The sequence below is a fragment of the Eutrigla gurnardus genome, assembly GCF_963514095.1.
Source record: "Eutrigla gurnardus genome assembly, chromosome: 16".
Lineage (NCBI taxonomy): Eukaryota > Metazoa > Chordata > Actinopteri > Perciformes > Triglidae > Eutrigla > Eutrigla gurnardus.
The window spans coordinates 3,741,453-3,756,039 of record NC_139927.1 but is presented as its reverse complement, the minus strand read 5'-3'; the positions used below and the strand labels follow the sequence as shown (position 1 = coordinate 3,756,039).

At 43.7% G+C, this 14,587-nt stretch overlaps 2 protein-coding genes across 6 annotated transcripts in view; both read left to right on the top strand.

The window, feature by feature from the left end:
• Positions 1-1,067, top strand: part of hmgn3 (high mobility group nucleosomal binding domain 3) — a 13,985-nt gene extending 12,918 nt beyond the window's left edge. For all 5 annotated transcript variants that reach the window (XM_084030795.1, XM_084030793.1, XM_084030797.1 and 2 more), the window contains one exon: positions 302-1,067. In XM_084030795.1, the coding sequence (XP_083886921.1) occupies positions 302-309 (8 nt within the window). In that variant the 3' untranslated portion in view covers positions 310-1,067. The remainder of the gene's footprint in view (positions 1-301) is intronic.
• Positions 1,068-4,850: 3,783 nt separating this feature from the next.
• Positions 4,851-14,587, top strand: part of phip (PHIP subunit of CUL4-Ring ligase complex) — a 32,538-nt gene continuing 22,801 nt past the window's right edge. Inside the window, 12 exon segments of the mRNA XM_084030784.1 lie at positions 4,851-5,074; positions 5,078-5,119; positions 5,121-5,166; positions 5,320-5,378; positions 5,465-5,494; positions 5,641-5,700; positions 8,933-9,083; positions 10,000-10,098; positions 10,263-10,423; positions 12,954-13,175; positions 14,079-14,179; positions 14,486-14,556. Coding sequence (XP_083886910.1) covers positions 5,021-5,074; positions 5,078-5,119; positions 5,121-5,166; positions 5,320-5,378; positions 5,465-5,494; positions 5,641-5,700; positions 8,933-9,083; positions 10,000-10,098; positions 10,263-10,423; positions 12,954-13,175; positions 14,079-14,179; positions 14,486-14,556 — 1,096 coding nt within the window. The 5' untranslated portion in view covers positions 4,851-5,020.

The following is a 14,587-nucleotide window of genomic DNA, read 5'->3' as shown; positions in this document are numbered from 1 at the left end:
TTCAGAATCTAAAGAGGAGTGAAAGTGAAAGGTTGGATGTATTTCTGGGTTCTGAATAAACGTTAAAGATCTGGATTGTAAAAGTCCAGCTTTTGAAAGACACTACAAAGGTTCTTCAATACAGCATTATTAATTCATTAATTGAGTAAATGATGGTCCATTTAGAGTCAGATAGTCCAGAAAGCAGCAACAAGAAACCAAAGGAACGTTGCCTGGTTGCCTGGTTTGATGCTTACTAAGGATCTGCGTTGGGAACCTACCTGTGGTAGACTGATGGGTAACACCTGTACTCCCCTCCCAGGTAACTGAAGCGGCGGAGGAGGCGACCGAGGAGAAGGCGTAAAGACACGAGCGACCCCCGACTCGCCCCCCCCCCCTCCCTGACTCCGTGGCAGCAAAGCATCTTTTTTTACTGACGATTTTTGTACCATGCTGAATTTTTTTTAGACTTGTGATAGTAGAGACGGACAACCAGCAGCCCCCCCCCCCCTCCACCCCCCACCATCATATCCCATATGTTCACACTCCTTTCTGCCCCCCCCCCCCCCCCATACACACTTCATTCCTCCGACCTGTAAAGCTCCACGCCGCCCAGAACCACGACGACGGGAAATGTGAAGTGTTTTTATCAGGCCGCTGCAGATGTTCTTCATCTCACCTGAAGGGGGCGACTGTTATGATCTCTGCCTGTTTGGATGCAGAACTACAAGAAACCATGTTGGAGAACACCTGCAGCTTTTAAATAAAAAATATGTTTTTAGAAATCAAATCACCACCACCGTGTTTCACATTGTGTATGTCTGTGTGTGTGTGTGTGTGTGTGTGTGTCTGTGTGTGTGTGTGTGTGTGTGTGTGTGTGCGGGAGTGAATGTGTTTTTTGGGTCTCTGTGTGTGACTCCCCCCCCCCCCATCCTCCTGACCGCCTTGTCCCGCAGCAGAGTGACATAGCAATAATGAGTGGTGCTTCTGTTCTAGACGGCTCTGTTGGCTTTGGACCCTCTGGGCTTCTCTTGAGTTTCATCCTGTTGGAGAATAATATTTTGAAATAAAAGAAAAAGTTGATGTCACATGTTGCCTTGGGTTTTTTTTTTTTTTGGTGTGTAAAACTACTGTTTGCATTTCTCTTTTTTTCTATAATTGGACATCTTTTCTCATAGCCGCTGGTATGATTGTGTAGTGTGTGTGTGTGTGTGTGTGTTCGTGAGCTCCTTTTCACTGATTAGAATGACTTTTTAAAACCAACACAAAGCCAGCGCTGTGTGTGTGTGTGTGTGTGTGTGTGTGTGTATCTGTGTGTGTGTGTGTGTGTGTGTGTGTGTGTGTGTGTGTGTGTGTGTGTGTGTGTGTGCGTGTGAGGTCGCCAGGGGCACGTGCCCCTGTGTTAAATACAACTGCTGTGTCAGGAAGTGAAAGGTCAGCATTTGCCAGAGCGGCTCTCTTCATTTCGGGGCGAAGCGTCACTCAGGATCCCGAACCGATGACGTGGACCGGGTCCCCTTTTTTTTCTTTTTTTTTAAATGTCTGAATACCACAGATAGGAAAGAATGTAAACGCCTATTGCATAAAAATGCTCTTTCTGATTTTTGTTTTACAAAGTGGAAAAATCCTCCAGGATGATCTGACCTTTTGACCCCTTGAATCCAGAGTGCACAGCTACGAGAACAGAATGCCGGGGTCAGTGATCAATATTTACACTGCAGAAATATCAATCGGAAGCTCTTTTGGGAAAAGCTACGACGAATGAATGACACGGGCACAGTTCATCGTCGCTATGACGACACAAAAGGCCACATTAAGATATCGGCCTTCCCTGCTATCTGGATCGAATCACAACCTTCCTAACGACACGTGAAGGACTGAAGGAGGAAATTATAATATATATAATATATATGAAGCTCACGTGTTTTCAAAAATATTAGAAAATGAAACTTGTAGATGTGAAAGCAGCATAAACGACACACAGTTGTGTGTTTTAACATCTTTCAGGCAACAGCATTAAGAGCGTAACGGATCACTTTCCACCTCTTTGTTGGTGACCTTTGACTCCTCCGTGGCCCCTGTGTGCTCCAAAAAAATGTTGCCGCAGAGTGAGGTTGCCTCCTTGTGGCCGTGGCAACAGCAACACCTCGAGGGGGTGAGGGGGGGGTCAGGGGGGGGGACAGGTGACGGACAAAAGCCTTGAGATTCAAACCTGCAACCTCACTGTGTTTTATCAGGTCGTAAGCCATGAAAGGAAGTCTTATAGAGGCCAGCATGGCGTGGCTGACGTGTGTGTGTGTGTGTGTGTTTGAACTTTCACTCTGAAATTCCTGGCAGCAACGGAGGCGAGCGTGCAAAACAAGCAATAACTTGTTAATGAAGCGCTCCTTTATTATCGTCGGGTTTACAGTCCTGTGAAAGTGCACGTCAGTCTCCTTGTGATCACGACCCCCGACTACAAACCCACGGAGCAAAGTGACAAATACAGCCCGCCGTGACACGAGCAGATCTGACACGGCCGACCTGAGGGGGGTCAAAGGGCATTCGTTATGTGATGAGGCGACGCCGGCTGCTTCCGTCTGACATATTCTGCTGTGGGATGAACGTGTGTGAGTTCACACACCGGCTCAGGTGTGATGTGATGATACGTATCGGTGTCGTAGTCCAAGACCACCTAAACCGAGACCAGGTCGGGGACCGAGACCCGAGTGTGTATATGTATATATATATAGTAATATAGTATATATATATATATATATACAGTAATAATTATAAATAATAATGATGATAAAAGTTGGTATTTGTGGACTCAAAAATCTCCATAGCGCAGGGGCTCTAATGTGTGTGTGTGTGTGTGTATATATATATATTTAAATATATATATATATATATATATATATATATATATATATATATATATATATATATATATATCCTGGGCTATGGAGATTTTTTAAGTGCACCATGACAAATGTTTTTTGGTGTGGTTAATTGTCCTTTGTTTTCTCGGTGAAATCACAATAATGATGATAACAGATAAAGACGATTCACAGAAAATGAAGCGATATCCCTCCGCAGCCGTGGTGGATTTGACCGGACACAGAATAATAAAAATAAAGAATCAAATTCCTCCCAGGTAACGTGAAGTTGATTCTGAGTGTTACAACACTGCTGTGTGTATAAAATACACAATGTTTCACATTCAATTGTGTTCTTCACACCTCGTTACTGTATTTGAATAAAGGTAGGACAATAAATGAAATGACTCCATTTCAACCGGCAGCACAGTACCTTTGTGTTAATTGATGTCTTAAACGTGTCTGCACGTAGGGGAAATCACATTTAATAAAACTATATTAAAGCCAATTGACATTTATTTAACAATTTTTATTTTTATCCCAAAAAACAAAAACAGATTTGGGTAAATGACTGCGGCTGAGAATTAGTGAGTCGTCTGTGGAAGTTTTAATATCCCGAGATGTCTCTGCCAGGGATTAAATAGAGACAAGCTATAAATAGGAGGGTGGTTTATACACAAGTCTGATTTTTTAAATAAGACTATGGGATCTGAGCGGTTAACATTCAACGACAAGTTGCTAAGGACTAATTAAATATTTAGGTAAATTACACCATATAGACACTCCATGCACAGGGTTTATTATCCGGAGGTGGGAAGGGAAAATAATAGCCATGAAAACACTTCAAGGGTTATCAGTGGGTTGTAAAAAAAATATAAATAAATACACTCTGCTCCTCGTAGGTGTGTAAATATCTCTCACTGAATTGTTTTAGGGTTGTGCGTTCTTTGGATTGCTGTACAACACAAACAAAACACAACAGAGGCCTTGGAAGCAGGTTTATTCTGCAGATGATAAAAATAGTGCCGGGTTCTTTAATAATAATATTAGTGATTAATGGGGACGCTCAAATAAAAGTAAGAGTTCAAAAGGTCAGCAAGAGATGGGAGCTTGTGTTTTTTTTGACCAACTGTTGCAACAAAAAAAAAAACACATGTATGTAATAATATATATAATACACACCTATATACATAGATAATAACACTTTATTCATTATAATAATATTAATAAATAGTGTTCCTCGTCCGACTTTCTCTAGAGAAGCAGACAGGAAGTGTGACACGTGTGACGTTCATTTCCTTGATCATCTCCTTTGATTATCTATCGGGCAACAAACGTGTCTTTGCCATTAAAATCCCTATAAATCGTCGAGGTTTTCATTCATTAAGCTGCGTTTCTTCTCCCCCCTTCCCTCCTTCCTACAACCCTTCCCCCATTTTAACTGCCTGGCACTATTTTGGAAGAGAAATGGACGACTTCCCCGACCAAAGGGAGAGTGTGGGTGTGTTAGTTGGACATCTTGTTACACAATAACGACACGAAGTTAATCGCGGAGCGATGGCCGACGATGATTAACACAAAAAAACACGCCGTATTATTTAATAAAATAACGTGTTTAACGTTTAACGTCGGCTATAAATCCCCCCTCCCCAGAAACACGGCGGACATTAGTCGTGTACATCCGCGGCTGCAAAAAAAAAAAAAAGAAAAAAAAAAAAGAAAAACGCGGAGAAATACACAAACAGGCATTTTACGTTGTGTTAATCCGCGGCAAAAAAAAATCCCAACTGTTGGTGTATATGCCTGTAATTATTACGTGATAAAATGTCATGTAGCTACGAAGTAACAAGCCACTCTGCAGCAATGTGTCCTCTCCTTACAGCAGGCTGCCATTTCTTCTACCTCCTCCCCCCTGTGTGCATGGCGTGAAGCGAGCTCGTTGTGTGTGTTCTTCCGCGCTTGCGCTTTTTCTTCCGCGAAGGAAGGGGGGGATTAGACACACACACACAAAAGCCGCCATTAAAAAATAGTGAGAGCAGTTGGATATTCAAGCGGTTGGTTATTCGCGAGAGGGGAAGACAGTCGGGAGGGTTTTTAAACGCGTAGGCCCGCGCACTACTTCGTCGCTCGGCGGAGAGATACCGGACGCTGGGGCCCCGGGACTTCGTTGTGAGCGGAGCTGAATGGAGGCAGCCTCTTCCTGGTGGATAAACAGTGACAGCTACAGGGCAGCCACTTAGACCCACCGCGCAGGCTTCTCTGGCGCTGCCCTGGCAAACAACCACCAAAATGGCTTCAGACAGTACACACATCGCGCGGTTGACTTCTGGTGAGTAAAAAAAAAAAGGAGATCGGCGAAAATGTGTCATGGTTGTTGTTAATACCCCCCCTCCCCTTCAAAAAAAAAAAAAAAAAAAAATCCCCCTCGGTGCCCTTCTTCTAACGCAGCTCCCGTCCTCTTCTCCCCCTCCGACCACACCAGAACTGTACTTCCTAATAGCCCGCTTTCTAGAAGCCGGACCGTGTCAGAAAGCAGCCGAGGTTGGTGTTTTTGCATTTCGCGATTAATTCGCAACGTGTCCGAAATTGTCACGGGGCGTAATTTTCTATTTTTATCCTGTTTTCAGACCCTGATAAGGGAGGTGGAGGAGAAGGAGGTAAGCGCTACGAGAGATGCGTCTCTCTGCACTGTACTTGTTGTGTAGCTTTCAACCCCTTCATTTATCACATTTGTACTGTTTTTTTAAAACATTAATAACACATTTATGACGTGACGCTCCACGCTTGTTCCCCCCCACCTCAGCTGCTCCCCATACGGCTGGACTGGACCGGGCAGGAGCACCCCGGGACCTACGAGAATTTGGTAAGGGAAGCTCTATAAGTGAGGAAAAGTTTTTAGAGAGGCAAAATAAAAATTGAATTTCCCGCAATTTTTTTTTAAAATCAGGTGGTAAAGAAAACAGGGGGCTCTCTTTGCAGGGCTCCTCTTTGGTTTGGGGAGGGAAGGGGGTTCAACCAAGGGGTCTCCCCCTCCTTGTGCGTAAGTTCGCGGTGCCATGCATGTCCAAAAAGGTTATTACTTGTTGGGGGGGGAATGTGTGTGAAATGTTGATACGTCATGAGTGTTGTGGTGTAGGAGCGCCAGGATCCGGAGGAGGGACTCCCTGCGCCACGAGCCGGACTAGAGAGACTAGACAGGGAGATGGAGGGCGCTCTGGTCCCTGCAAGAACCAGCATTGGCGTGTTGGGAACACACACGGGGGGCAAGAGTTTTTATTTTGGAGGAGAATATTGCGTAAAAGAGGAACAGCATGCTTGTTGTGGAGCGGGTTGGAGATGGTTGGTGTGTGTGTGGAGAGAGGGGGGAGGTGGAGGGGGAGATTGTGGTGCAAGAGAGAGAAGAGTGTGTGAAGATGCTTGATTTCTTCTAATCGCTCTATTAAAAAAAAAAAAACGCGCTAATTGTCGTGTCAACAAAACTGGAGAGGGGGGGCCGACCGGACGCGCCGTTTTTTTCTTTTTTCTTTTTTACGCATGGGGGCGTGGAGAGAATTAATCATCGCGTGCATATTTATTGTCTGCTGAAGGTTGTGTGCCTCCAATGTTTTTAGCTATTATATTTGATTGAAGTTTTTTATTTATGCATTATTAATAAAATAATAATAATGACCTATTTATGACGCGAATACTTCCGTTTGGTGGGTTCGTCCTTTCGCCGTTTTACGCGCGCGTGGATGAGAACACGCGTGAAGCGTGGATTCACATTTCTACGTTTTGAGAGATTATTGACAGCGTCTCTCGTGTTTTTCTCCCTCTTCCTGCTTGGCTCTCTCGGCTCTCCGTCCCTCCTCCTCCTCCTCCTCCTCCTCCTTCCATTACCGCTCTGCCTTGCCTCCTGTCTATTGTGCATAATTTCCTCCGTTACAACAAAAAACCCAACAAATCCTGCGGATGGTTTTTAATTATGACCCCAAATAGAACCGGGACGTGTATTCGAGGCGCGGGACTGGTTTGGGCCATTTGTCGGCGGTTGTATAGGTTGCTACAGAGAGGAGGAGGAGGAGGAGGGGGGGTTGGGCAACAATGAGGAATCAACGTTGACCTCATTGATATTGTAGTCATTAACGCTATTAATTGTGGCTAATTAATGAAGGCGGATTAATTAGACCTATCAAATTTATTTCTTGTCGGAAAACATGATCAGCAGCATTATATTAATATTAAACCTATTAAAAAACACCTGCATGTTTCTCAATTAACCACATTTACACTATTTTTTTTATTAATTTTAATATTTTTTTTTATTACCTTTAACGTTAAGTGGATTTTAAAATAAAGCAGTTTTTCCAGTTATGAGAGCTACATGTTGAGTCTTTTGGATATTTGTTGATTTTTGAAGAGTGTTGAAATGTGAAGGGTGATGATTGTGCAGAAGGAGGCATGTCTATTGGACCATGTGCTCTCTGGTGGTGCTGTTGTGGCTGGGGGAGTGTTATCCCTTATACTAAAGGAGCAAGTACAATGTTATTACACGTGTGTGTGTGTGTGTGTGTGTGTGTGTGTGTGTGTGTGTGTGTGTGTGTGTACCTGAGAAGGGCTTGTAGTGCTGATATGTGCTTAGAAACACTGATCACGTCTCTGAACCAGCAACGATGTTAAAAGCAATTAAGGGATCATTAATTGTGTGTGTGTGTGTGTGTGTGTGTGTGTGTGTGTGTGTGTGTGTGTGTGTGTGTGTGTGTGTGTGTGTGTGTGTGTGTCGTAGAGAATAGGAGTTAGTGTCAGTGCTCAGATAAAGGAATGGGGGGGGGGGGGGGGGGGTGTAAAACGTGCTAGTGGAGTAATTGTTTAATTTAGGGCTTATTTGACCTGGTTGAGATATTTAAATGAGATGTGCCTGAAACATTTACCTGAAACAAAGCTGATTACAACCCGTCTGATTTAAATCAAGACATTAAAATAAAAAACCTGCATCCTGAAAATAACCACATTGCTGCATATTCATCTCGCTCATCACGCTGTGGCGTATCGCTGCTATTCCCAGTCACTGGAGGCCGCAGGAGACTGTTCATCCTAACAGTGGCCTTCATGCTGGTGTTGCATGCCACACACACACACACACACACACACACACACACACACACACACACACACACACACACACACACACACACAGCTGGTTTACCGTATCCATGTAAGAGACATTTAAAGTGAATGATGCCTTTGATCTGTTTCTTCATTTTTGTGATAAAGATATTTAATAATTTATCGTTTTGCGTAGAAACGAGGCGATTGAGTGGATGTCTCAGAAAAATTAATTTTGGCCTTATTAGCCGTAGCCATTTTATTTCCGGTACCTCAGAGGATTGGAATTGATGTGATTTTATTTCTTTTTTTTTAAAGGGCACCTTTACTTGATATTCTCAGCGAACCGTTTGGGGTAGTCACCTTGTTTTTCACTTCCCTTTTATTTAGTGAAAATACATTTCTGTCTGAAGAGTGAAACTCAGAGAACGACGGTTCTTCTAACAAACCTACTTATTACCTTTTTAAATTTGAAGGCAGTGTGTGTGTTTTCTGAAAAATAAATCCTTTTATATTATTATTTACTTTAGATGGATTAGATGGATGGACTTTTTAAAATCCCAAACTGGGAAATCCAAAACAGTGGATTTACATTTCACACCAGATATAGATACATAAATTAGAATATATGATAACAACTACAATGTAAAATATAAAAATAGGATATAGCATACAAAGATTAGGCTGTTTTGAGTTAAATAAGAATTTTGATGCTAATTAAAAAGGAAAAGCAGAACTTCTACAGCTGTTGCTCTGGGCAGAGAGAGATTTCCTGTTTCGGTCCGTTAGCGTTCCATGTTTAATAACTTAATAACTTTCTCGGCAGGATTTCTTGCAAAAAAATAATGTAGATCTCTTCCAGGTTTGATGTTTTGACCCAACAAAGTAGTTTCCTTCAGTTCCCCCTATTTGTTTATTTCACCAGCCTGCTCTCGTCTAACCGGTATTTTGTTGTTTACCGGTCTGGATCCCAGCTGAGCTGTGTGTGTGTGTGTGTGTGTGTGTTTTAGGTAAAGCTATATCGGCACATCAGTCCAGACCACCTGCTGCAGGTCTGCTCCAGGGTTTGCCCGCTGCTGGAGGCCGAGGTCCCGGCCAGCGTTCCCGGACTCAGCAGCCTCCTCGGGGCCGGCAGGCAGAATCTCCTCCGCACCAGCAAGAGTGAGTCTCTTTTTTTAATGTCATCTCTGCAGAGTTAACATGCAAATTCATTCCGGGTTGGTACGGGTGCTGGAATTCCTTGAAAACACCTGCATTTTTAGTGTTTCAAGGTATGAAAAGTGCTTGGATTTAGAATATAGTGCTGGAAACGGCTTGAACTGTTGTGTTACTACATGAGTGGTAAGTAACTAGTACTAGTAGTAAGTAAGGAAGTTGTAGTGTTTTTTTTTTGAAGAGTCCAATGCTTTTCACTCAGACACGCCCCCTTTTATCCATTTCTGCTGGCTGGACAAAAATCCAACGGGATTTTCCCATTGGATTTTAGATTATTGCAAATTACAGGAAGGAAAGATGATTGGACAGCGTTCATACGGGTGCTGGGAATCCTTGAAAACACTTTTTTTTTAGTGTGGTGTTTTCCAGGTTTGAAAAGTGCTTGGATTTAGAATAAAGGTCTTGAAATGTGTGTTGTATGTGATGACATCTATGATAGAACAGAGAAAAGAAGATCTCCATATCTGAGGGACTGAAAACAGCATTTTCTGACATTTCTTTATGAAAAATGACTTTTGATGATGAACAGATGATGAAAATAGTTGGTGATTATATTTCTGTGGATCTGTTAGTGGAATTAGTTTTCCTTTCATTTGTGGTCCTTCTGTAAAAAGCTGTCTCCAAACATCATGTTGGTTGTTTAGAGGACAATAACATCTCATTTAATGTGATGAACAAGTGACATAATAAGTAGACTGAATACTGACCATTGGATTGGTACAAATATGGAGTTTACCACAGCTGGAAGGGGCTGGAAAAGCATGGAAATGCACCTTGAAGTGCTTGGAAAGTGCTTGAATGTGGCTTTGGAGAAGGTGGAGGAAGTTGTTGCGTGTTGTGATCATGTGTTTCCTGTCTGAAGGCTGTAAGCATGTGGTGTGGAAGGGCTCGGCGCTGGCCGCGCTGCACTGTGGTCGACCACCGGAGCCGCCGGTCATCTACGGGAGCCCCCCCAATATCGGTAACACCTTTTATTTGTCTTTTTAAACTCAAGTCCAGTCAGATCTTACAGATGCTTGCCGAGGTCTTTTCTCTCTCTCTGTGTTTCTGTGTGATCCGCTTTCATGCTCTTTCTTACCAAAGCAGTGTGTGATCGGTGTCTTTTTGTCGTCCCTCCCCACGCAGTCGAGACGGGCTTCGGCCGCCGACTCAACGGCTCCTACCGGCTCCGGCAGCTGGTGCCCACCGCCGTCTACCTGCACATGAAGATGCACAAGAGGATCCTGGGACACCTGTCGTCCGTGTACTGTGTCACCTTCGACAGGACGGGCCGCCGCATCTTCACGGTACGGGCTGTGTGTGTGTGTGTGTGTTTTGGAGGAAACACAGCTGGCGATTATGTAGTTTTGTGGTTTTTGTCGCGTGCTGTGTTGGATTGTTTTTGGATTGTTTACAAGCTGTTGTTTTTTTTTGTTGAACAAGATGTCCAGAGGTCCGTTTTCTCTGCTGTAACAGTTCTGGTAGGAGGTAATTACTGTTTACCTTGCGGTGTGTGTGTGTGTGTGTGTGTGTGTGAAAGAGTGTGTGTGTGTGTGTGTGTGTGTGTGTGAGCAAATTCACACGTCTGTATCGTGTAAAGATTCTGTTGTTTAAGGAATTCCCCCCTTGGTCTTCTTTAAAGGAGGAAGTTGACCTTTGCCCTCCCCTTGTATACCGTGTGTTACGTTAGCTCCCTGTTAGCCACGCTGTCGGCTATTAAAGTGTTGAAGGAGAATGAGAGATGACGTTGCCTGCTGCTATACACCATTTTCAGCTTTCACTTCTTAAATCTCTAAAAATGGCTGGCTGCTGAGAAGGAGGAGGAGGAGGAGGAGGAGGAGGAGGAGGGGGAGGGGGGTGAGATTGACTCCCCCCTGTCTCCTTTTCTTTTTTTTCCTGTTATCTCTATTTCTTCAGTTCTTAACGGTCCCTGCACTCTCTCTCATTGTCTCTCTCTCTCTCTCTCTCTCTCTCTCTCTCCCATGTCCCTCATCCTGCACTGCCCCTCCTTTGTTCCCTTCCTCTCTCCTTCCTCCCCTCCTCCTCCTCTTCTTCTTCTTCTTCTTCTTCTTCTTGCCATTTCTCATCATAACTGGAGAAAATGTTTCCTCTGAGGCGCTGGCTAAGTGCCAGAATTAAAATTCGTTCTTGGTCTCCCTCACTTTCTCCTCCTCTCTCTCTCTCTCTCTCTTTCTGTCTCCTTTCATCACAAGATCATTTTTATTTATTTATATATCTATATTCTTATTTTTGGATCCCTGTTTCGGTCTCTTGGCGACTTTGCTGCAGTGGAAGGCGGGTTGATTGATTATTTCATTTAAGCCTTAAACATCATGGCTGATCGATGAGCAAGTGCAGCGTAGGTTTAGTTAACCGATTGATTGGCAAACAGCCTTATTGATTTGTGTAATATAGCTTATAGGAACGGCTGCGAGCTCGTTAGCGCGGCCGCTGGGGGAACAGGACGACTATACGAAACTAAAGCATGGAGGAAAGTTTGTGTGGTGGCTCCGGTTTCCCCGGCTCTCGTCCTCGCCGTCATCGGGGCATATCGGTTTTTTGTCCACCTCGCCAAAAAGCCGTAATTTGTCCTTGAGCTCTTTGTGAATCACTGAGGGAACGCCTGTTTTCATCAGACCACATTAAAACCGCTCCGGCCTGATGACGGAGCGAGTGGTGATGATTTATTCAACACTTCCTCCGTCTCCTGAAATACGTGTCAATGCAGAAACTTGTCCATCAGGTTGCTACCTTATTTGTTGTAAATTGACTTATATTTCTAACATCGCATGTTTTTCCTCAATGACGGAAGTGATTCTGTGTATTTATAGAAGCCAGCTCGTTTTTAAATCACACAAACTACTTAAAGATAAGGATATGATGTCTCTACTTGACTGTTGTTGTTGTTTAGTTAGTTTAGTTTGGAGATAACATTCGGGCCCAGACGGGTACCGTGTTGAACCCCGTTACAAGCCAGATCACAGCGAGAGATTGTGAGTTCCCGTAGACCGTTTCATGTCTTGATTAAAGGGTCTCGATCGCCTTCAAGGAACCACGTCCTCTTATCGGCTTGTGGAGTATTTATTACTACGGGCGAGTGTTACTTTTGTGTTGCAATCTTTTTGCCTTAATACAGTAAATGTTCCTCCGTCTCCCTCGTTTCAGTTCTGCTGACAAACAGATTCAGGCCAGTCGGTCTCACAGTGATGTGAGAAGTCTCAGGGCTGTCTGGGTCTGGGACTGGGTCTGGGTCTGGGTCCGGGACTGGGTCTGGGTCTGGGTCTGGGTGGTGAGTCAGTGGGTTTGTTTTCCCGTTACTGGTATTTGAATGGCACGTTGGTTGGTATTCAGTCGGCAGATAATGCCACGTCATGGTTACATGACTCATCATGTAAGTGCTGGTCAGTAGGCTTTATAGAGTCCAGGCACAAAGTTTATGAGAGACACTGTTCTTTATAGAGGTTTTACAGTCAGGAATGTATTTCCTACCAATATTATTAGACAAAGAACTCATAGATTTTCTTTCAAAAAGGCAATAAAATAAAAATCAGTGGCTCCATAACAGCTGCTTTTGGGGTTTTTGCTTGTTTTAGTCGTGTGCTGTCTCGGCTATTTGGATTTGTTCAAAAATTGTCTTTAATATACTGTTTATACTGTTATAAAAGCATTACGAATACTGGCATTATGGTTTGTTATTGCATTTAGACAGACAGACAGACAGACAGACAGACAGACAGAGAAAGAAGAACACACAACATGACAGACCAACATATATCACATAATAATAATAATAATATAAAAGAAAATCTAAAAATGACGTCCGTGTTTTCCTTCCAGGGCTCTGACGACTGCCTGGTGAAGATCTGGGGAACAGATGACGGCCGTCAGCTGGCGACGCTGCGCGGCCACGCCGCCGAGATCTCCGACATGGCCGTGAGCTACGAGAACACCATGATCGCCGCGGGGTCCTGTGACAAGACCATCCGGGTGTGGTGCCTCCAGACCTGCGCCCCCCTGGCGGTCCTGGAGGGCCACGCGGCCTCCATCACCTCCCTGCAGGTAGGCGGACGGCGGGCCGACCGGGGATTCATCTCTAATCTGGGTTGGAACGCGAAGCCGTAATAGTCTGCATGTGAAGTAGATGAGGTCGGGACAGAACGCTCTCACATATGGGTTTAAATACGGCGGGGCTGGCTGATATCCAGGATGTAATAAAGACATCAAAGACTCATTTTAACAGTCGGACATTTGCGTAGCGGAGCTGTTGTTGAGGAGAAGGCCGGCCTTCTGCCTTCCTTTCAAGCTTTATAAATAAAAAATACATAAATATTAGCTTTTTGAAATTTTATTTGGGCAAATAGTGCGTTTAGGAATGGGACGATGTATCTATTATTATCTCTACATATTGTGAATAATTTGATCGTAGTTATCTGGATAATCATAAATATTCAGTCTGATTTTCTTCTTTTTTTATTTTATTCAACCTTATGTTTTGCAGGGAAACATTATGATTCATGATCATCTTATTTAAGATTATTTGTTTTTCACACAAAAAAAACGCGTCTTATTCAGTATGTGGGGCAGTAGGTGGGGTAAAGAGGGATTTTTTCAAAATAAAATACCAGACTCACTGCAATAAGGATTTTTTTCCCACAATGGTGGAATAAGTAACATTAAGTTTTGGTAAAATCCATTCATTGTTAGTTTTGGTCTTTTTGTGGGATTTCTTTGACGATAAAAAACTGAAATGTTTGAATCTACACAATGTTTGAGACGACCTCTATGTTCCCTGTTTAATATTCCTTTTTGAGCTTTTATTTTTGTTTTGTCTGTGTGTTTTAAGTTTGAATGCTATTGATACTTTTCCATCTTAAGTGGGTTCTTATGTTTTGTTTGGGGGTTTTGCTGTATTTTAAAGCTCCTTAAACTCACCCGGAGCCTCCGTCTGGTTTCTCTTTGCAGTTTTCTCCTCTCTGTTGCGGCTCCAAGCGTTACCTGTCGTCCACCGGAGCCGACGGCACCATCTGCTTCTGGCAGTGGGATGCTCGCACGCTCAAGTTTGGGTGAGAAACACACACACACACACACACACACACACACACACACACACACACACACACACACACACCTGAACGAGGGCCGTTCACACCTGCAGTTTTGTGGCGAAAATGTGTGTCTTATCTCGTGTTTTTCATGGCTGCTGTCAATGTCGGCTTCTGTTTTCATTCCATGCGTCATGAATTGAATGTGCCTGTGCCCAAGATACCTGTTAATACAACGGCTGACGTACCGGCCTGTAGAACACACAGATGGGTTGTTTGGTCAGCTGATTTAATTTGAAACGTTTATCTCTGTTTCTGTGTGTCCAGTCAGAGGCCCAGTAAATTCACGGAGCGTTCCAGACCCGGCGTCCAGATGATCTGCTCCTCCTTCAGTGCAGGTGAGCAACAACTCACTCGTTTTGATTTCCA